We start from the raw sequence: 23,755 nt of genomic DNA, 5'->3' as shown, positions 1-23,755 counted from the left end.
TGTTAGCAGCGTGTTAGCTAATGTGTATGTGTGTAGAGCGGCCTTTGTGTGAACAGCGTGTTGCGTGTATGCAGCACAACGCATGGTTGTGACATGAAGCTTATGAAGAAAATGAATTGGTTGTGCAAATAGTGGCACAATTAACGCATGTGGCACTGATATGTCCTTTTGCAGGGCGAAACATTATCAGGATTTGCTCACACATGAGCAAGAAGTGCATCGCTCTTTAGACATAACCTCTCAATTTACCTCAGTGTGTTAAAATATATGTAAGCGAGATGGAAAGTCGCAGCACCGGTGCCTATTATACATGTATAAAGAAGGGGGAAGTGATAGTGAAGAATATAATGGAAGTGAGGTGAAAAGCTGCGGCACGCAAGGTCCAGGCAAGAGCTGTTAATTATGCAGTTGAGGTCGCGAGCAACGCGGATGTCCAGCGCCATCGGCGGCAACCCGCATACAAGGAGCCTGGGCCCCACCCCTGCCGCGTCACCATAGCAACCATGCTGCATGGAGCGTCACCATAGCAACCAAGTTACAGGGAGCGTTACCATAGCAACCAAGTTACAGGGAGCGTCACCATAGCAACCATGCTGCATGGAGTCTAAACATGGCAACTATGCTGCATGGAGCGTCACCATAGCAACCATGTTACAGGGAGCGTCACCATAGTAACCACGCTGCATGGAGCATCACCATAGCAACCATGCTGCATTGAGCGTCACCATAGCAATCAAGTTACAGGGAGCGTCACCATAGCAACCAAGTTACAGGAGCGTCACCATAGTAACTAAGTTCCACCAAGCTGCATTGTATGCGTTACAAAAAAAAAGAGCGTTTCATTTGGACTGCGTTTCATCTAGGTGTTCACTGTTTCAGAGGCGTTCTATTATGAATACGCGTCATCTGGTTTAATTTGCAATTCGTTTCACTGGAAATGCGTTAGCTCTTAGATGCGATTATCTGCAATTACGTTTAATATTGAACGCGATTATCTGAAATTCGTCCCGCTTAGGATGCGCGTCGTCGGGAATGCGCTTAATATTTAAGGCGATTATCTGAAATTTATTCCGCTTAAAACGCGTGCGTCGGAAATGCGTTTAATCTTAAATGCGATTATCTGGAATGCGTACTCACCAGCGTGGTCTCCATAGCAGCACGTTCCTCACAGCAACTTTTATACACACGTACCTGCAAACAAACATCCAAACCAGCTTAGTAACTCGTCATCTACATTATGTTTTTATTAGATTATTAAGTAAATTAATAAGTTATTAATTATTATTATGTATGATAAGTTAACTTAACTATTACTTGAGGGACAAGGTATCACAAGCAGTCAAGCAATTAATTTATAGGAGTCGAAATTAATGCATATTTAGCTATGCTTGTTCTATTGCCATCACGATAACATTGTCTCTTGTAATAAGTGTATCCACATATAACTAATAGTTTACCCATATAGGTCAAAAAAAGTTTCATTACCTGCGGGAATCTGATCTCATTACCATTTAAATTGAACCCATACAGGTTATAAAAAGTATCATTACCTGCACTAATCAAATTTTTGCATAGGTCATAAAAAATGATTACCTGCAGGCCGCACTAATCCCACTATTGTACAAGTCATAAACAGATTGATTACCTGCACCAATCCCACTATCGTACAGGTTATAAACAGATTGATTACCTGCACCAATCCCACTATTGTACAGGTTATAAACAGATTGATTACCTGCACCAATCCCACTATTGTACAGGTTATAAACAGATTGATTACCTGCACCAATCCCACTATTGTACAGGTTATAAACAGNATTGTACAGGTCATAACAAATATCATTACCTGCACTAATCCCACTATTGTACAGGTCATAACAAATATCATTACCTGCACTAATCCCACAATTGTACAGGTCATAACAAATATCATTACCTGCACTAATCCCACTATTGTATAGGTCATAACAAATATCATTACCTGAGGCGTCGGTGAGGTCGGCAGGGAGGTGCTGGCTCAGCAGGTCAGCCATGATGTTCTCGTCGTCGTTAGTGCCCCGCCGCTTGTCCACTGAACAGGCATGAACAAAGTGCATATTAATGAATATATTCTGTATCCATGCTAAAATATATACTGAACAGGCATGAACAAAGTCTTCATTAATGTATAAATTATGTATCCATGCTACGTATTATGAGCTTTAATATATACCGAACAGGCATGAACAAAGTCCTCATTAATGAATAAATACCGTCTCCATGCCACGTATTATGAGCTACAATAAATAATGAAGAGTCATGCACAAAATAGTCATCAATTAACAAAGCACGGTATTCACGCAACACATTATAATTTTTACCTAAGATATAACTGGTATGTGAGGCCCAAAGTTGTTCTTAGTATATAAATCTTGTATCCACGCTACATGTTATGATTTCCAGCTGTAATAGGCACAGAATCATCCCAAAATTGTCAAACTAGTAAACCTGGTATTTATATTACATATTGCTTTATCACGTAATATCTAAAAAATCTCCCAAAATGATAGTAAGTCTTATTGTTAAAGGTTGCAATTTTAAATTTTCACCATCACAACATTGTAATCTTAGGAAACGCTAGCAAAATCTGAACAAATTGCGCCTCTAAATAAACATGCGTTGAAACAGCACGAAGATCGATATATTTTAAGAAACATCCAAAGATAATTACGTAAATAACAAACAATAAATTGTTGTACAATGAATATCAAATGAAATTCATGCGAAATCGCGTTGTGTAGGAAACGCTTTGAAACTATAAGAATCAATAATAATTGAACAAGTTGCATTTTCATCATTACTAAGTTACTAATTAGTATATCTCACTTCCAGATGTCGCCTCAAGACAAAATTCATGAGATAACTTCATCTTAATTCACAGCGAAATAATATATAATGAAGAATGGTAACTAAAACATTCAACAATAAGAACTAACAATAAGCTGAAATTGTGTTTTTTTATTATACTGTAATGAGAAAAATTAATGGGAGGCAAAAAGTATGGCGGATGACACAAACGGAAAACTGAACTTGGGAAAAGCGATGTTTCGAAGCCAGAGACATCGATCGACTGTACACACGGGCATGTGACATGAAATAATACGTGAGACACACGTGTAGAAGATACATGACTAAGATACTTATACGAGACACATGACACTGAAACTCAAGAGACACATGCAACACATGAGACGCATGCAATGCATGAGACACATGCAACACACGAGACACATGCAACACATGAGACACATGCAACACATGAGACGCATGCAACACATGAGACACATGCATCACACGAGACACATGCAACACACGAGACACATGCAACACACGAGACACATGCATCACACGAGACACATGCATCACACGAGACACATGCAACACACGAGACACATGCAAAACATGCAACACATGAATGAGGCTCACGTGTCCGGGAGGCGTGTGTATTGTGGTGAGGGAGAGGCAGAGTGTAGAATCTAGAAACTGTGTATCTTGAATAATGTGTCCATACAGCGGAAATATACGAGTACAAATGGTGAGTGGAAGAAATAAATTTCCACACAGCGGAAATATACGAGTACAAATGGTGAGCGGAAGAAATAAATTTCCACACAGCGGAAATACACAGCGAGTACACATGGTGAGAGGAAGAAAAAAAGTGTTCACACAGCGGAAATATACAACGAGTACACAAGGTGACAGGAAGGAATTCGTAAGAAATGAGCAGCAGGAGTACAAGGTAATATTCAGGCGAATGAAATAAAATCGGAATAAAATTTAACAAGGTTTTAAAAACACGACAACGAAACGAAAACGTAGTGAGGAAGGAATAAGAAGGTGAAGAATTGGTGATAGTGTAAACATGGAGAATAATAGTGCAGGTGATGGTGTGGGTCACAGAATGCGTGGGAGGGACAATAATATCGTTAATACAAACAACACACAATACAAACTCACAATGAGGTGATATTGTAACACAATGGGAAACCGTGATCTCCTACGGGAATACTCTCTTACACATGGATACTGAAACCTTAAACAAACATATATTATCTTAAATATTGGTACTTATACTTCCTGTGAAAATATTACATGAAACATTGATACCTCTTGAAGAAATAATATAAAAATATGTAGCCAAATTCCGAGTATTATCTCAAACAGTCCAAAGTTAGTGTCGGCGTAGGTTTCTAAATCAAGGATCGGCAACTCATAAGCGGAAAAGTCTAGTAAGGAGCCTTAGAAAATCCTTGAGTTTAAGTCCGGATGCTCAGAATGAGTACCTAACTATTTAGTGATCCATAAAATCAATCGTCCGTATTTTAGCGTTTAGATTGGTAGGACACCGAGCGGTAGGATCTGTAACCAAGCCCTGCCTACTCTACGCTGAAAACAAATATTTTTATTGCGCATAGAAAATAACTAAAATAACATCCTCTTCAATTTGTTTGTGATCACTGCAGGTGCATTATTGCTCATAACTTCGTACGCTCGTGTCTACAATAGGCATTTTCCGATCAAAATTAAGGCCGTGAAAGTAAAGTATTTTTGTAGCTGTGAAACCCTTTAAACGGAGATTCCTTCAGACAAGCGGTTCAGTTCATACACAAAAATAACGCCATGCGTGCGAAAATTGGTGAAGGTCGGTAAAAGCCTTTCTTTTATGGAAGTTATATTGAAGGCCAGATTAGCTTTTTTATTATATTATTTGTATCATTATTAAGTCGAATACTTCGACTCATTGAGCAGAAAAATAAGAAAATTGTCAATAAAAAACGTTCTCTTCAATCAATCTTACATAAAAAAGGTCCTAAAGATCACAATACCGCGTCATACAAGAGAACAACGCACCAAACATCACAGTAGAGTACGATAGGTACATCACAACATCACCATAAATAATATAATTATAAGAGTGAACTTTCGCATATTGGAGACGAGCTGTGAACTCTCGCGCTTGGTTTTGTCACACACCCCAATACATTTTTTTTAATAAATAACGTCATATATTATAATAACATTTATTTTTACATAAAAAAACACTCACTCTGGAAGTTAGAGCCAAGCTGCGAACTCTTGCGCTTGGTGTTGTCATACACCACAAAACACTCTTTTAAATGAAATACCTTATAATAACTTATGTTACAATAAAATTTATTTATAACATAAATAGCACTCACTGGGGAAGTTAGAGCCGAGCTGGGAACTCTTTCTCTTGGTCTCCCTGTCATCAGGGATAATCTTGCCGAGGAAAGAATGAATTTTCTTCTCACGCGGCGGCTTCTTGCGCACCTGGCCTACGCACAGCTCGTCTACCAGCCGTGCGCACAGCTTGTGGATCTTCATCTCGCAGTCTGTACAAGATAATTATATTAATATGTTAACTTTAGTGGGTTAAACTTAATATATTATATAGCCCTTATATTAATATTAGTGGGTTTAATTTCATAGATTATATAGTTCTTATTTAAGCGTGAAAATTGACCGTGCGCACAGCTTGTGGATCTTCATCTCGCAGTCTATACAAAAATTATCATATTAATATAATAATAACTTTAGTGGCTTTAACTAATAGGTCATATAGTCTTTATATTAACTTTACTGTGTGTAACTGACATATAGTCTGTATTTAACCGTGAAAAGTGGATCATTACTGTCTGGGACTATATTAAGTTTGCTATATCAAGTATTATATGTACTATATACATTTTTATATCAAGTTTCACTCATTTTTCTGCATGCACACACTCACTGTCACACTGGTAGCCCTGTGGAGCGACATCTGGGACAAAGTCCCCCTTATTTTTCTGCATGCACACACTCACTGTCACACTGGTAGCCCTGGGGAGCGACATCTGGGACAAAATCCCTCTTATTTTTCTCGAGTGTAAACACTCAAACACTGGGACAAAGTCACACATATTTTTGTGAGTGTAAACACTCAGTCACACTGGTAGCCCTGGGGGGCGACATCTGGGACAAAGTCACACTTATTACACTCACTGTCACACTGGTAGCCCTGGGGGGCGACGCCCCAGACGAGGTCCTGGCAGTGGTTGCAGTAGGTGACCGCCGTGAAGGTGGTTTGGTTGAAGCAATGTTCCCTCACGATTTGCTGCAATATTTTATTTAATTAATATATCATTTGCGTCAATATATAGGTAATTAATTACTTGATTATTATCTTATCATTTGCGTCAATATTTAATTAATTCATTTAATTTCATTTGCTATATTTAATTAATCAAAAATGACATGTTTAATGTTATTTTTTTCTGCAATGCAGAAAACTTTATTTACTTTTGTATATATTTGAAATTATGGATTCCATCCTATTTTTTTTCCTTTCTATTTTATTTTATTCATTTTTAATTCAGATATTCACCTTCTTGTTTGCCTTGAAGAACAAAGAGGTTTATCCTAGCTGACATAGAGAACAGCATCCACCTTACGTATTATTCCCTTAAAATTCACGTGAAATTCCTTAAAACTAAAACAAAAAATCCATTGAAATTTCTACAAAATAATTTTATAATTCCCATGTTCACATTTTTTATTTGTTTTTAAGAACTAAAAGGTCTATACTAGCTGATATAGAGAACAGCATCTACCTTATTATTCCCTTAAAATTCACGTGAAATACCTTACAACTAAAACAAAAAATCCCGTGCAATTCCTATAAAGTGTAATTTTATTATAATTGCCATGTTCACCTTCTTGTTAGCCTTGAAGAACTAGGAGGTTCATCCTAGTTAACATAGAGAACATCCGTTGCAATTCCTATAAACAGTAATATAAATAATTAAATAAAATAATTTAATAATTGCCATGTTCACCTTCTTATTAGCCTTGAAGAATTTGCTCCTAAGCGGTCTATCTTAGCTGACATGATGAACATCATCTACCTTACGTATTATTCCCGAAAAATTCACATGAAATTCATTAAATTCACATGGAATTCCTTAAATTTACATGGAATTCCTATAAAATAATTTTCTAACTCCCATGTTCACCTTCTTGTTAGCCTTGAAGAACTTGCTCCTGAGCGGTCTATCCTTGCTGACGTAGAGCGGGCATCGGTCTATGAGCGCCAGGGTCTTGGGGCTGCGCACGTTGAACCATTTCCATAGCAACGTGGCCAGGGAGGAGGCCATCATGAGGCCATAGTCGTCCTGAGTGCCCTCCTCACAACTGCTCATATGAGGTCTTGTTACTCATACACTCATACATGTACTACGTCCTCTGAGTACCCTCCTCACAACTGCTCATATGAGGCATTCTTACTCATACATTATGCATGTACTACGTCCTGAGTACCCTCCTCACAACTGCTCATATGAAGTTTTGTTACTCATACACTCGCATAAATACTCAAACACATACATACTGTACAAACCCCTTCTACAAATAAGCATAATACACGAACACCATTCACACAAACATTATGTAGCGCTTATCACACAATAGCCCACACAATTGAAACCATATACTTCGATGCCAACAATTTTCCTCTCATACGATAATTTCAAAAACTCCTAAAAAATAACTCAAGGATAACCAGTACATTAATCACTATACTTCAATTTTATTCAATAATAATAGCAAAATATATAAACACTTAAGTGCTGAGGCTATAAAGTTGAGTAGGATAACAACAATAAGGCTAAATCAACTTGACTTAACTTATCAAGTTATAACTGAAACTTTAGAATAGGGCTCCGTGGCTCCCAGCGTGCTCACCTGACGCTCACTTAACGCGCTCTCTGATGCTCACCTGACGCTCTAAAGAAAGGACGTGAGCACCAGCTCNTAGGGCAGAGGGTATGGGCCGGTGGTAGGGCAGGTGGTATGGGCCGGTGGTAGGGCAGGTGGTATGGGCCGGTGGTAGGGCAGGTGGTATGGGCCGGTGGTAGGGCAGGTGGTATGGGCCGGTGGTAGGGCAGGTGGTATGGGCCGGTGGTAGGGCAGGTGGTATGGGCCGGTGGTAGGGCAGGTGGTATGGGCCGGTGGTAGGGCAGGTGGTATGGGCCGGTGGTAGGGCAGGTGGTATGGGCCGGTGGTAGGGCAGGTGGTATGGGCCGGTGGTAGGGCAGGTGGTATGGGCCGGTGGTAGGGCAGGTGGTATGGGCCGGTGGTAGGGCAGGTGGTATGGGCCGGTGGTAGGGCAGGTGGTATGGGCCGGTGGTAGGGCAGGTGGTATGGGCCGGTGGTAGGGCAGGTGGTATGGGCCGGTGGTAGGGCAGGTGGTATGGGCCGGTGGTAGGGCAGGTGGTATGGGCCGGTGGTAGGGCAGGTGGTATGGGCCGGTGGTAGGGCAGGTGGTATGGGCCGGTGGTAGGGCAGGTGGTATGGGCCGGTGGTAGGGCAGGTGGTATGGGCCGGTGGTAGGGCAGGTGGTATGGGCCGGTGGTAGGGCAGGTGGTATGGGCCGGTGGTAGGGCAGGTGGTATGGGCCGGTGGTAGGGCAGGTGGTATGGGCCGGTGGTAGGGCAGGTGGTATGGGCCGGTGGTAGGGCAGGTGGTATGGGCCGGTGGTAGGGCAGGTGGTATGGGCCGGTGGTAGGGCAGGTGGTATGGGCCGGTGGTAGGGCAGGTGGTATGGGCCGGTGGTAGGGCAGGTGGTATGGGCCGGTGGTAGGGCAGGTGGTATGGGCCGGTGGTAGGGCAGGTGGTATGGGCCGGTGGTAGGGCAGGTGGTATGGGCCGGTGGTAGGGCAGGTGGTATGGGCCGGTGGTAGGGCAGGTGGTATGGGCCGGTGGTAGGGCAGGTGGTATGGGCCGGTGGTAGGGCAGGTGGTATGGGCCGGTGGTAGGGCAGGTGGTATGGGCCGGTGGTAGGGCAGGTGGTATGGGCCGGTGGTAGGGCAGGTGGTATGGGCCGGTGGTAGGGCAGGTGGTATGGGCCGGTGGTAGGGCAGGTGGTATGGGCCGGTGGTAGGGCAGGTGGTATGGGCCGGTGGTAGGGCAGGTGGTATGGGCCGGTGGTAGGGCAGGTGGTATGGGCCGGTGGTAGGGCAGGTGGTTTGGCAGATGGTATGACAGGTGGTAGTGGCAGGTGGTATGGGCCGGTGGTAGGGGCCTAGGGCAGGTGGTTTGGGCCGGTGGTAGGGCAGGTGGCATGGGCCGGTGCAAGGGTAGGGCAGATGGCCAGTAGGGCAGATGGAATTAAGCAGCAAGACTATAAGATAAGATAATATTGTTATGATAATAAGATAAGATAAATATTATTAAGATAAGATAAGTACCTTGCGTAGAGTCTCCTCCTTGTCGAGTTCGCTGTTGAGTGTCTCATCAATCTCAGCGAGCAGCGCGTCGTCTACGGGACACTCTACTTGCATGGGCTGCACACATATTTCAACATTGCGATAACATATGAAATAAAATATAATGTTATGAAATAACAATATGAAATAGTAATTTTAACTGTACAGTATAATTATTGTGTTTCCTCATATGAATCATGCTGTGCAATCGTATAAACGATCAACAGAGAGGTAGATCCTATTTAAATTATATACCAATTAATATAAATAGGTATGTTCGGATAATTAATTATATGGAATACAGGATGAAATATGTAAAAAGATAAAGATAACCCATATTACATTAAGTCTGCAATATAAGTTAAACAGTCTATAATAGTTCAAGTTTTCGGGCCGATTTAGTTCTGTTCTAAAAATGATAAAGTAAAATGATTAAAAAATAAATTTGAATAATAAACTTACCGCACTTGGTAGCAAAAAAGAGGAATGTATTTCGTACGCCCATTTCTTGAGGTCTTTGAATGTCCCTTCTTTGTACAGTTCCGAGATCAGGTAGAAAAACTGCACACGAATGTAGATTATAGTTGAGAGAATTCACATAGGATTAAAGGAATTCGCATCACATAAAAGGAATTCACAAGGCATTAAGAGTATACCAGGCATATAACATTGTATGATATACTAATATATTGAGTATATCAACATACAGCAGTGGCTGGAGAACAGTTCGAGATGATGAAGAGTATATCAGACATATAATAGTGTATGATATACTAATATATCAACATACAGCAGTGGCTGGAGAACAGTTCGAGATGATGAAGAGTATATCAGGCATATAATAGTGTATGATATACTAATATATCAACATACAGCAGTGGCTGGAGAGCAGTTCGAGATGATGAAGTTAAGGAAGACGGCGAGGTAGGCGGGCTGCGTGCACAGTTCGCTCAGCGACTGGAACGGCCCGTGGTCGCTGTTGCTCTGAAACAAATACACGATCATTAATAAATATAAAATATAATATACAGATAAAGAATAAGTATACTACCATTAATCGAGCGAACAATAACTATCGTTAGAATATTCAATAAATCAGGTAAAAAAAACATATATCAAAAATATAAGATACAGATAATGAATAAGTATACTACCATTAATCGAGCGCACAAATAAATATCATTAGAATATCCAATAAATCAGGTAATTAACATATATAAAAAATATAAATTACAGATAACGAAAAAATATGCTACCATTAATCAAGCACACAAATAACTATATTTAACATAATCAATAAATCAGGCATTTAACATATTTAAAATGTAACATACAGATAATAAATAAATAAACAACCATTAATCAAGTAGACAAATAACTATCATAAACATACGTAATCAGTAAATAGGGCTGTAACAAATCCGCTGTCATCAATAAATCAAGCTCGAAAATAACTATCATTTACATTAACAAGCATTCACGATTACGGACAAATAATTACGTAAAAATCAATAAAAATATCAATAAGTAATGAATAATAAATAACACGAGCACGCCAACTAACAAATGAGACCTGCAATGCAATGATTCAGCTTCACTATCAATAAATGTCACTTGGAAACGAAATACTGTATACTCAATAATTAATCAAGATATTCAATAATCGACGATTGCAAAATACTCTTTCCCATTAACACTGAATTAATGTTTAAAAATCGAGGATTGCTAAATACTGTATCCCATTAAATTATTTTAATCATATTTCAACTGGATTATTTTTACTTTAACTATCATTACTGTTTATAACATCAAAATGAAGAATATAGCTCACAGGTTGGGACTGATAAATTATTTTAAACATATTTCAACCTGGATTATTTTTACTTTAAATATCATTTATGTTTATAACATCAAAAGCAAGACTATAGCTCACAGGTTGGGGCTCAGGGTCGTCGAGTGGGGGGAAGTCGCCCCCCTCCTCCTCCATGCTCATGATGTCTGTCTGGGTCCAGGGGGCGCCGCCCTCCGAGCTCGGCCCCAGACTTGTTGTTAACTGCAATTAATAATAAATTAAATAATAATTATAATGTAATTACTTGTTAATATGCTCATATGCTCGCTAATATTTTCAGTGAGATCGACCCAAGCTTGTCGTTAACTGCACTTAACATTGAGCAATGACTGCGGTAATTAACGCAGAATCTTAAATAATAATTATGTCTTTATATTTGTTCATATTTTTTACAATGTTTTAATGTTCATAATTATTTGTATGTTTATTTATAGTAAATTTCGTATCTGCGGGCGATCGATGCTGTAAACTGAGCTGCCAATGCCTACGCTGTTTTCTAAGGAATGTTTTTAATTTATAATTAAAATTGAATTAATTATTTACGCACAGTAGCGTTAATATTTTCATTCAGAATAAAAAAAACTACACTCTCAGAGAGATGATCTAAATCAATCCAACTGAAGCAAAGAAGATTTTTATTTTCCAACTGAATTTTCAACGGCACTTTATAGCCTAAACTGACCAATTACATTATAGAGCCTAGACTGGCCCGGCAAAAAGGGTGCATTGCAATGCTACGTGTACTCTCTGCTCGTGCTGTGGGTGAGAAAGTGTGTCACTATTTAGACAATACAACTGCATATTTTTGACTAGGTACAAACACTCAGCGACGCACAGATCGACTAATCCTTTGACTTGACCAATGAAATCAATTATTTCACAGACACTTGACCTGAATACGCGTGATAGGAAAGAGCAGGGCACAAGTGGTGGTTAACTAGTATTAGTATACTAAGTGCACTAGTACAACACCCGCTATAATTAATGACAACTTTGCATTTAGATCTTTCCCGAGCAAGGCGAAAAAGCTTTCGAAATGGTAATATTCGAAACGTCGTACTGCAGTGAAATGTTATTTGGTAACCTGCCTTTCGATCTCCCAGCTCCAGCAAGAAATTTTGTTCGGCAAATTGAAAAAAAATAATACAATTGTTCATATAATGCATGCTCTGGTCTTCACTCAAACCAACATAAATTAAAGAGTATACGGATATATTAAAGTTACGGCACCGTACGATTTTTTCCATACGGTATTCATATTTTATATACTATTCAGCTTGCGCAATGCCACGCTCACGGCCTGGTGTCTAATACACAGGTTATCAAATTTGAATGCTACTCACCGGAATTGTCAAAATGGAGACGAATTCAAGTGAATTATATATGAAGTAAAATGCCAACATTGCAAGAAACTCATCGAATATATTTAACGTATATTTTTAACATTTTAAGCAAATGCAGAGCTAATTCATGTCAAAGCAGTTTCGAAAAAAAGCCGAGTGTAAAACACATTAACTAAGAGTTAAAATATTCGTATCATTACGGTTGATAATGTAATTGATCACAGACTTTGAACTAGAGTATACAAGTAGAGTTTAAAGTGAAATAAATTAATATGGTGCGCAGGAGTAGAGATGAATGTGGGGCATTAGCAAGAAGTGTGGGCATTGTCAGGTGGTGCAATGTACTAAAGAGAAGATGCAGTACACTAGCAGACGGTGCAATTTACTACCCATCCAAAATTTAGATGCGTGCTCAACCCTGCATCAGGGCCGCCTATAGGACTCAGGGAGCACACAAAACAGCTTCTCGGCTATGTCGGCTTCGGTTCAGGGTTCGAAAGGCAGACTCTGGGCAACTTGCAAACTCGGTATGACTCGGCTAGGCCAACTCTTGTCATACTCTCAGGCGACTATCAAGTCGGAAAGGACAGGCCTAACCAAATTTAGAGCCGATGACGGCTCTGGATTAAGGAACGCCTAGGACTAGGCCGGGGATCATAGTCCACCAGCAAGCTATATATAGCTTCCCTGTGTCCGCTTTTCGGTCTACATTCCGGTCCCAGATTCAGACAGCTACAAGCGAGTGGTACTTATTCTGCCAACTCTTGCCCTACTCTCAGGAGACTATAAAGTCGGCAAGGAGATTCTGACTAGTCGCTGATTGCGAACAGTTGACCAACTGACCCAGAATAACTCTTACGCGAGCATAGCGACTCTGGGGCGGAGGCTGAAGCATACCCCGAATTTTGTTAGGGGAGATTCTGACCAGAAACTGATTTCGACCGGGTGGCCAAGCAAACCCAGAATAACTTTGCGTCGAGTGTGGTGACTATTTGGCCGAAGCCTGGGCGGTCTTAGAATTTTGATAGGGTAGCCGGAGGTGCAATTATCTATAGCAGATGCAGAGCACTAACAGACGGTGCAATTAATTAGCATATGATAGATACAGAGCACTAGCAGACGGTGCAATTAACTAGCATATGATAGATACAGGGCACTAGCAGACGGTGCAATTAACTAGCATATGATAGATACAGGGCACTAGCAGACGGTGCAATTAACTAGCATATGATAGATGCAGAGCACTTCAGAGCACTAGCAGACGGTGCAATTAACTAGCATATGATAGATACAGAGCACTAGCAGACGGTGCAATTAACTAGCATATGATAGATGCAGAGCACTAGCAGACGGTGCAATTAACTAGCATATGATAGATACAGTGTACTAGCAGACGGTGCAATTAACTAGCATATGATAGCTACGGTGCACTAGCAGACGGTGCAATTAATTAGCATATGATAGATACAGTGCACTAACAGACGGTGCAATTAACTAGCATATGATAGCTACGGTGCATTAACAGAAGATGCAGTGCACTAACAGGAGATGCTGTGCACTAACAGGAGATACAGGGCACTAGTAAAGGTGCAATTAACTAGCAAATGATGCAAGGCACTAGCAGATGATGCAAGGCATGCACTGCTTTACCTGACAGTTGTTATAGGGCGCCCTGAACAGCGAGCTGGTTAGTTCACACGATGCTGAACTTGAGGTCATCAAGGACGAGGTCATGAATGAAGAGGTCATGTATGATGATGAGACCAGTGAAGAGGTCATGAATGATGATACATCGAACGGAGGGGAGGTTATTAATGAAGTGGTCATAAGAGATGAAGCAGTGACAGAAGAAGGGGTTATAGTGGACGAAGTCTGGGGGTTGATACACGTTGAAGAAGAAGAAAGAGTGGCGGCCGAGTTGGTGGAGAGTGACTGGAAAAGTTCGACATCCGAGTTTGTGAAAGACGAGAATTCACTATCAGAAGTGGCGATGGTGAAAGGTGTATGGGTGATAGTGGAGGTTAGATTCGCAACAGTAAATGGTGAACTCGCGACAGTGAAAGGTGGAGGCATGGCTTTCGGTGGCACGAAGTGGAATGTGTGATTTTGTAAACTGGGGGAGAGGTTTTCTTCAGGAGATGAATTTTTTTGTTCGGAGTTTGAAGAGAAAACTGGAAGAGAGCTTTGGGCATCGCAGCTGGGGAAGCTTGGCTGCTTACGGATGCGATGCCCCACAAATAATAGACGATATTTAGATTTTTCCAAGGGATTAAGGAGCGTCACAAAAAAATAGACGATTTTTAGATTTTTGCAAGGGAAAGGAGCGTCACAAATAATAGACGATATTTAGATTTTTGCAGGGGAAGGAGCGTCACAAATAATAGACGATATTTAGATTTTTGCAGGGGAAGGAGCGTCACAAATAATAGACGATATTTAGATTTTTGCAGGGGAAACGAGCGTCACAAATAATAGACGATATTTAGATTTTTGCAGGGGAATGATCAGTTTACGCATGGAAGTTGGAAGCAACAAGTAAAAAGGTAAGTAACAAAGACGAAGATGAATGACGATGACGAGTAATTAACGTGTATTATGACGAAGGATGAAGCCACAAACAAGGCAACACAATTAAAACAATGAAGATAAATAACACCAAAGCAAATATAAATTGGGATATGAGAGTAAGAAACAACATGTTTGAGCAAAACATAGAGATGACAACCGAAAATCGTCGATGAACGAGAATGAGACGAACGAAGTTACGTAATGAAATAACCAAAGCAGCATGACAGTAAATGGAGAATAATATAATATAGAAAAGCGATGTAGGCGGAGGAGGTAAGCAGCGGTCGAGAGGAGGGGGGAGAGGAGATCAAAAGCATTAGTGTACACACATATAAAAATTCAAACATGTTTCATTGAAGACCAGAGAATTCGTTTTATTGACAAAAAATGTTGTCCGATCTATTGAAAAAAAACTAATAAGAAAATTGTCAATATAACGAATTCTCTGGTCTTTAATGAAACATGCTGAAAGGAACAACTTTTGCCGACCTATACTAATAAAAAATTTCCACATGCATACATGAATAAAAGCAAACAAGATAAAATTGACACGAGATCTTAATAGTTAATTCCCTGTATATGATTTTTCGTACATTTTTTCATCAAATCAAAGGTAGTCTCAAATTCAACAAGGAGTTGACACACTGTAATCCACTCATCATCTGAGCTAATTGTTGATTCACTCAGAGAAATGTGTGAGACTTTGTCTAAATAACGAAGCACTTATTGCCTTCAGCGGATCAACTTTACCTAGTTACGCCCGGTATCAGGGCGTAACTAGGATGTTACGCCCTAGGATGTTACGCCCTAAGATGTCTATTTGGACAATATGACTCAGCCATTTTATTAAGTCTACACTCAAAGAGCACGGGAGAAAAAACATGCAGAAATATCCTGTTCCCATTAATTATTATTAAGGAGACGAGTTAATTATTGAGAATAATTCATTAAAATTTGTATAATTTGAACCTGATTTGTATATTGACCAGTAACTGCTTATGGCGACACAAACTCTAACACAGCTACACATAACTTATCATAACTCATACCTTTAATATAACTCATAACTTTATTAAAACAAATTGTTATATTTAATAATAATAATAATGATCTTCACCTTCATCCTGAAGGCGTGGCGGCAATTCTTACCTTAGTCATAATTGACAGCAGTCATAATTAGCCATAAATATGATTAATATCCTAGCGTTAATTACAATAAATAATTAGGTTCAATAACAAAAATAATCATTACCTCGTCAGGAATTGTGCAGTAATTCTCATCGTCATCTTGTGCTTCGTCCAGAGGCGCAGGAATTGACCCACTTATCGCAGAGGTTGACCCACTTGTGCTTATTCCACAACTTAGATTAGCTGTTGTTTCGTCAGTTTCTTCTTGCTGCTCTTGTGTTTTGGCGTTATTATTGTTATTATTATTGTTGTTATTGTAGTTATTGGCATATGGGGGAGGAGGGGTGCCAGGGGGAGGATCATCCTCAAGGAGGGCGGAGGCTACGCGGCTGGAGGATCTGTGGAGGCTGGAGGATCTGTTGGAGGATCTGTTGCTGCTGTGCAAGGAGGCGAGATCCCCCAGACTGTCTGAGCCGCTCAGGTGACCTGAGAACGCTGCATCACATACATCAGTTATGTATGATATGAATGATAGACGCGTCAATAATACTATACAACATCATGTTGATACAGAGATCCCAGAGTTGATTGATAATTTATGCTATTACAGAAATTCTTAGGAAATTTTGTGGCTATGACTTTTCAAAGTGGTAAAGCTCTCTGATCATATAGCAGGTGTTAGTCACGCACTAACAATTCAGAATTTGTATGACTTAATACCTCGTATAATTAAAGCTGTAATTGCTGCAAATGGTGGACCTACGTAGACCATACTAACATATATAAAATATACTATAATAAACTTCCCGGGTTTTAAAGCTATTTCCCTCCTTGATCCCAACGATGAACATAGAGAAATATATTGAACAAGCTAACCAGAAGAGACCATTATCGCCGCACTAGACATCACCAAAGCCTTCGACACCGTCAACCACCGGATACTGATCGACCACCTTCTCGCCTCCCCACTACCCGGATCTATCACCCGCTGGATCTCCAACTACCTACACGGCCGTTCTGCCTCAACGGAATTCCGCCATCAAAACTCTAAACACCGAATAATCCGCACTGGTGTTCCACAAGGCTCCGTCCTGTCTCCCGCCCTCTTCAATTACTATGTCTCCAAGGCTCCCCAACCACCACCCAATATCAAGATACGCTGACGATTTCACAATCTACAGCACTGGTCCCGACGCCGACCTTCTCACCCAACAACTCAACGACTACCTACCTCAACTCTGCAACTATTTCACTATCCGCAACCTGGAAATCTCTGCCAGCAAGTCAACAGTCACCCTCATTACACCGCACACGGCCCAGTACAATCACCACCCTCAAGTCAAGATCAACAATCAACTACTCCCGCTACAACACAACCCAAAAATCCTAGGCTTAACCTTTGATACAATGCTCACCTTTACCCCTCACCACAGAACCACGGCAGCAAAAGCCTCACAACGTAGCAACATACTGAAAGCACTCTCAGGCACCTCCTTTGGACAAGACAAGGAAACCCTACTGCAAACATACTAAGCCATCGGTCGGTCGCCCAATAATTGAGTATGCCAGCCCAACTTGGTCTGTCACCTCTCCTACCAACATCATTGCCTCCAAACAGTTCAAAATTCTGCTCTGAGAACCATAACCGGTTGCCACAACACAACTGCCGAACAACATCTTCACTCCGAATGTCAAATGCTCACTGTTCAACAACATACGGACCTCCTCTCAGCCCAGTACCTTCTGCGGAGCCACCTCCCTCAACACGCCTGTCACCAAATCACAAGACCGCACCCCCCAACCACGCCACATAAGAGATACTCTTTTCACCAAATACTTAAATGTCATTCAACCTTCACTCCCAACCAATATTAACAGTGCCACCCTCAAAGCAGCTAGCAGCACTCTCCACTCCAACGCTGCCCGAGCTGCCATAGACTCGTACCACCCACCAGTTCTGCTCAACGGCTGGCCTCCTCCGCTCCCAAAAATAGATAAATCTGAACAAAGACTTCAAAGATCCGCAAGACGAACGCTAGCACAGCTTCGCTCCGGCCACTGCATACTCCTGAACAGCTACAAAAGCAGAATTCATTACAACACCAATAACCTATGCAACTACTGCCACCTCTCCCCGGATGATGTGCCCCACCTCTTCGTATGCCCTAACAACCCAACGCCCCTCAGCATAGACCTTTGGAGGGACCCAGCAGCGGTCGAGCGCTGGCTCCAGCCACGGCTGGACCAGTCACGCCGGGATCGGGCGTGGGGCAACAACAACAACAACCAAAAGAGACATGTTAAATATGCGTGATCTATACAGACATGTTACACAATACAGACATGCACAACAAGCAGCACCATTATGTCATGTCTTATATGCAGCAGACTCTCACCTTCATGTCTAGTCTGCTGAGCTGCAGACATGGCTTCAGGGCTGCTCTTTGCTCTGCAGTGCTGGGAAGCTGGACGACTGCTGCCACTGCCATTACCGCTGCCACTGCCACTGCCATTACCGCTGCCACTACCACTGCCATTACCGCTGCCACTACCACTGCTGATGCTGCTACTCTCAGACGTCATGCTCTGCACACACAAGTTATTATTAAAAACATATTAATTATTATGTCCAACATTTATTAAACATTATCGTTAATGTGAGATGTGATTACTATTTAAAACAAGATAATTGGTATCTATAATTATTGAATGATGTTAACCAAGGCTTAATCACCAAAGAAAATTTGGATATCTTAACTGTTAATTATAATTGAATTAATGATATTATTAAACATGATCAATCTTTGGAACTTTACTCTCCTCGCGCATGTTATGGGTCCCAAATAACGGTCAAAGGAAGTCATTCATTTAAACTCATCAGGTTATTTAGAGAAAAAAAAACATTTATGAAACTCAAAATTATAAACAAAGGCCCAGAAAATTTTTATTTCATACAATAAATTTTATTTTTATACTGTTTACTAAATTAGCAGAGAATTGATAACCAGTTTATATTGATATTTATGCTTATTTACTGTATTGATGTACGATGTATTTACTGTATTGATGTGTGATGTATAACACTTACACTTCATTGATTACATTAAATGAAGCTGCTGATGTTTCCTTACATAGATGTTAGTAAGTAATGGTTATTGATAATTAATCAATGACAGAAGATATTGCAACAAGTTGCAGAATTTGTGTTGAGTAAGCTATAATAATAATTTAAATACAGTTTACAGTTAGTGAGTTACCGTTAATATAATATGTGTGTAGTAAGCAAAATAATAAAGAAGAAATTGAAAAATAATATCCGTAATATTCAGCCATATTTTCAATATAGAGTTACAGATTTGAAAATTGAATATAATTTAGCAGCAATCAAGTCAAGTTGAATCCTGCAGGGTTTGATAGGAGATAAAATTCCAGAAGAAAAAGCTTGGGAATTCTTTACCATCTGAATAAGTTGAAAATTCAAGTGCAAACACAAGAACTTTTGAATGAAGGCAGTCCATACAGATAATAATTCCAGGCATCTGACGTTGAATCAACGTTGATTTAACGTTTAAACGCTGCATTTACATGGATTGAACGTGGTTTCAACGTTATTTGCCTGTGTAAGTCCCAAACGAACTTTGAAGATAATCCTTTGTTATATTAGTAACGCGGCTAAATACAAGTTTAGATGTATATTGTGTATCAATTTATATAAATAATCTAGTAACAAGTAGAATAGATCAAACAATAAACAGGGAATACAGAAGACGAAAAATAAAGCGTTAGAAGTGCATTGTTAGTCATAAGCAAGTGCTGCCCCGTTATTTGCTATATAACAGGCAAATATTTCCCAATACATCAACATTTGCAAACGACATAACTCAGTTATCCATATAAGAACAGACTAACAGCTAATAATAAACTTTATTAACATATAGACCTGTAAACTCTGCTCAGACCTAAAGACTATATCATCTCTGCCTAGAGTCCGTCCTGCTTTGAGAAAGACTTAAATTCAAATTTTAATGTCATAGCTGACAATTCCACTACAAATTTCAGAGTTGTCATGTAGAAACAAATTTTTTTTTTTTTTTTAGAGGATGGCTGTTAACGTTATTACGTTGCATTAAACAGACGAATATAAGTGAATATTTATTCCTAATAAAGCAGGGTGCACTCGAGAAAATTCGTACATTTTCATACACATGGTTTCATAGCACATACACCTACAATGCTACAGAAAGTACAGATGTTTATCAAATCTTACATTAATTCGTTGAAAAAAGAATCAGAAGTGTGAGCGGTGCATATGAAATAAACAACATAACCACCAGACATCTGACATTGAATTAAACGTTTTGACGCTAAACTAAATAATATCTCGTTAAATCAACGTCCATTTAACGTTTTTTCATCAAGGTTGAATTAAACGTTTCTAATTGTAGGTATATTAAATAACAAATTAAATAGATAAATAAATAAACGTTGTTGTTTCAACGTCATTTGCTACTCAACGAAATGAAAGTAACGTAAATTGACCACAGTAAAGCATGGCAAGTAGAAGGAGGGTTACGGCCTTCTAGGAGTGCACTTAATGAACGAAAAATATCGTTATCACACAGAAAAATGTATTTGACATGTTGTCCAAATAGTGAAACACTTCCGCACGAAACACTGGAACACAATTTTGTCTTGGCTAACAGTGTCAGAATGACCTACACAACGACAAGAAGTGCATCGATATTTCGACAAAATTTCGCTCATTTCTCTGAGTGCAGGAAAAACGTACGTAAAATGAAGCGCCAGAAAGCAAGCTGAAGCAACGAATTAAGAGAACGAGTGCGTGACTGCTGTAGTTTCTCGACGGAGAAAAACGCCATGAAAAGCGTGTTTCTCTGCGAAAAAAATCAAATTTCTCGGTAGCAATGCAATTTGAGCTTCTCAGCCGATAACATTGTAATGAAAAGCGGGTTTACCAGCTGATAACATAACAATGAAAAGTGAATTTCCACCAGATAACATAACAATGAAAAGTGAATTTCCCAGCCGCTATAAAAACAATAAAAGTGAACATGTCAGTCGTGAAACTTGCAATGAACAACGAATCTCCCGGCTGATAACAACGCATGTAAAGCATCCCGAGGACACGGAGGCCCGAGGCTAGACTTACATGAGGCCCCCCCAGAGGCTGGGCCTCTCTAGCAGCGCCTCCCATACTAGGAGGCCGAGGGGGGAGTGGGGGAGGACACAAGTTTGGTGGTGCAGACATGGTGGACACGCAGCTCGGGGACGCTGACAAGCTCGAACTGCCTTTAGATGTTTTAAACGAGCTGGACTTGCCAGCTTTAGAGGTGTAAGAGGAGGAAGTGTTGCTTGTGGTGGTGGTAGTGAAAGTGACCAGGTCTGGAATTGGGTTTTGACCATCACAAGAACCTGGATTCTGACTGGAACCTGACGTCTGTCTGGGACTAGGGTTCTGACTGGAACCTAGGTTCTGACTACTGTCTCGTGTGCCTGACTTGTCTTCCGATAGGACCGCGTTGTCCAGAGCTGTTATCCCAGCAGCTTCAATGTCGCCAGATATCGACGCAGCTTCGCTTGGTGTATTGTTATTTGCTTTATTAGCCTCACTGACGGAGACATTGCTAAAAAGGGCCATAGACCCCGACGTTGTGATCGAAGCCATAGACCCCGGTATCAGATTCGAGGCAATAGACCCGGTAGCCATATTAGGGGCTGATATTTGTGATAATAAAGTTCGGTTACGGGCTGGCAGCGGAGGCGGGATCTCGGAAGCAGAACGTGAATGTTTCTGCTTTGAATTCTTGTTGGTGAATTTTTTGTGCAAGCCTTGGTTGTGGAACTGGTCTTGGTGAGATAGGTTGTGGTGAGAGCGGGACTGTGGTGGTGGTAGAGGTGGTGGTGGCATATTTTGATCTTGCAGAAACTGAAGCTGGAATTGTGATAAATGGTGTACTTTACCCTGATGGTGTTGTGGTAGTTGTCCATGTGAATGGTGCGGTGGTAAGTAAGGATGGAAGGAAGTAGGATGAGGAGGAGTACGAGAGGAATGTGATACAGCAGGAGAACGCCGGGATGATGAGGATGATGAACTATGCAACTGAAACAAAGAAATGAGCAAAGCCATAATAAACAAATGATCACATAATTAACAAATGATCAAACGAAAACGCACGACGTGTGACTAAACTATCTGACATCACGCATTTAAAAGGTGTCAAATGATTTAGCAGTACAAATTTAAACACGAACTCTGGAGAAATATGATACATTTTTACAGGAAAAAATTTTAAAAAATGCGACATATCACAAAATTCAAGGCCAAGAAATTGGGGTAGAGGACTAAACTGAGGTAGGATAGGAAGAACTATGAGGGACTATAGCCTGGGGCCGTACTATCAAAACTCGTTCAAGTACACGCAGCGGCCTAAATGTACGTAGCGGTCCAAGGATACTTAGCGGCTTAAGTGCACGAAGCGACTGAAGTACAAGTGGCGGCCCTAGTCCACGCGGCGGCCGATTTTTGATATATAATTGATGAATTTAGCTCTAAATTATTTATTAGCTGACGAAGCTATAAACTCGAAACTTTGATGGTACGACCCCTGGAAATTGTGCAGTCACGAGTATTGTACAAAAGCTGAGCTTAAGAATATAATAAGTAAAGGGAGTTTACGAACTTCAATAAACTTGAACGAAAATTTTTTTACGAACACTTGAGATGAATCACTTATAAAAATTAAATCACTTATAAAAAGGATGTAAAAACTTCGGTACTCATAAGGTAAGATAAGGGCTACAAAATCATGAGTAGGTACTTCGTCACTTTAAATTCACTAGATGGTGAAAAATTTTGCAACGTGCATCATGACATGAAAATTCAAGCTACCAAACTGCAAACATAATCAAAATCTTCAACTCGGAGACCAAACACGAAAATTTCCAATGCCACCTCATTTTCCATACCGTAATGTAGAAAGCGCAGCCAAAACTTCTCAAAATCGGTGGTTTTCGAATTTTATAACCGTTTGTTTCCAAATTCATCTTGCTTCAATATGCACATTACCCCTTGTAATACCTAAGTATCTATAGACCTGCAGCTAAATTAAAAATTTTGTTCTTTACCTCAGCGAGATAGATAATAAACTAGACACCTTCTCTTCCCCCAACCAAAAAAAAAAGAGGAATTCGCCACGTATTTTAGGAATCACTTTTCAAAATTACCCCCTACTTGAGCATATCAGTAGTTACATGACCGAGCGCATGGCGCCATTTTCCATAAACAGCTTAAATCATAGGTTACCAACCATTTACCCCAAATCTTACCCAACAAAATTACCAATTACCTTCAATATTATTACGAACAATTACCCCCGAATCTGCATAAACAGCTTAACAGGGTACTGATCATGAATCTTGCTCAACAAAATTAACCAATTACTCCCGAATCATGAGTTTACCCCGATTGAGTCATTCGAGTCATTTACCAGGCTTGAGTCATATGAGTCAAACCAGCTTGAAACCTTGAGTCAGTTTTTTTT

The 23,755-nt window shown here is 40.3% G+C and overlaps 1 protein-coding gene across 1 annotated transcript; it reads right to left on the bottom strand.

Moving 5' to 3' along the window:
• Positions 1 to 949: 949 nt before the first annotated feature.
• On the bottom strand, positions 950 to 22,311 carry LOC108666984. The gene is made up of 15 exons (XM_047885489.1): positions 21,364 to 22,311; positions 18,590 to 18,779; positions 16,318 to 16,688; positions 14,148 to 14,708; positions 11,236 to 11,355; positions 10,176 to 10,286; positions 9,765 to 9,863; positions 9,285 to 9,380; positions 7,791 to 9,118; positions 7,053 to 7,230; positions 6,043 to 6,154; positions 5,220 to 5,393; positions 3,466 to 3,522; positions 1,982 to 2,071; positions 950 to 963 (listed from the first exon to the last, which is right to left on the bottom strand). Exons 1-15 carry the CDS (start codon positions 22,120 to 22,122, stop codon positions 950 to 952), a joined length of 4,260 nt encoding a protein of 1,419 aa, XP_047741445.1. The 5' UTR covers positions 22,123 to 22,311.
• Positions 22,312 to 23,755: the final 1,444 nt, after the last annotated feature.

The sequence above is a fragment of the Hyalella azteca genome, unplaced genomic scaffold, assembly GCF_000764305.2.
Source record: "Hyalella azteca isolate HAZT.00-mixed unplaced genomic scaffold, Hazt_2.0.2 contig2187, whole genome shotgun sequence".
Classification (NCBI taxonomy): Eukaryota; Metazoa; Arthropoda; class Malacostraca; order Amphipoda; family Hyalellidae; genus Hyalella; species Hyalella azteca.
The sequence above is the reverse complement of the archived record's forward strand: the minus strand, read 5'-3'. Positions and strand labels throughout refer to the sequence as shown.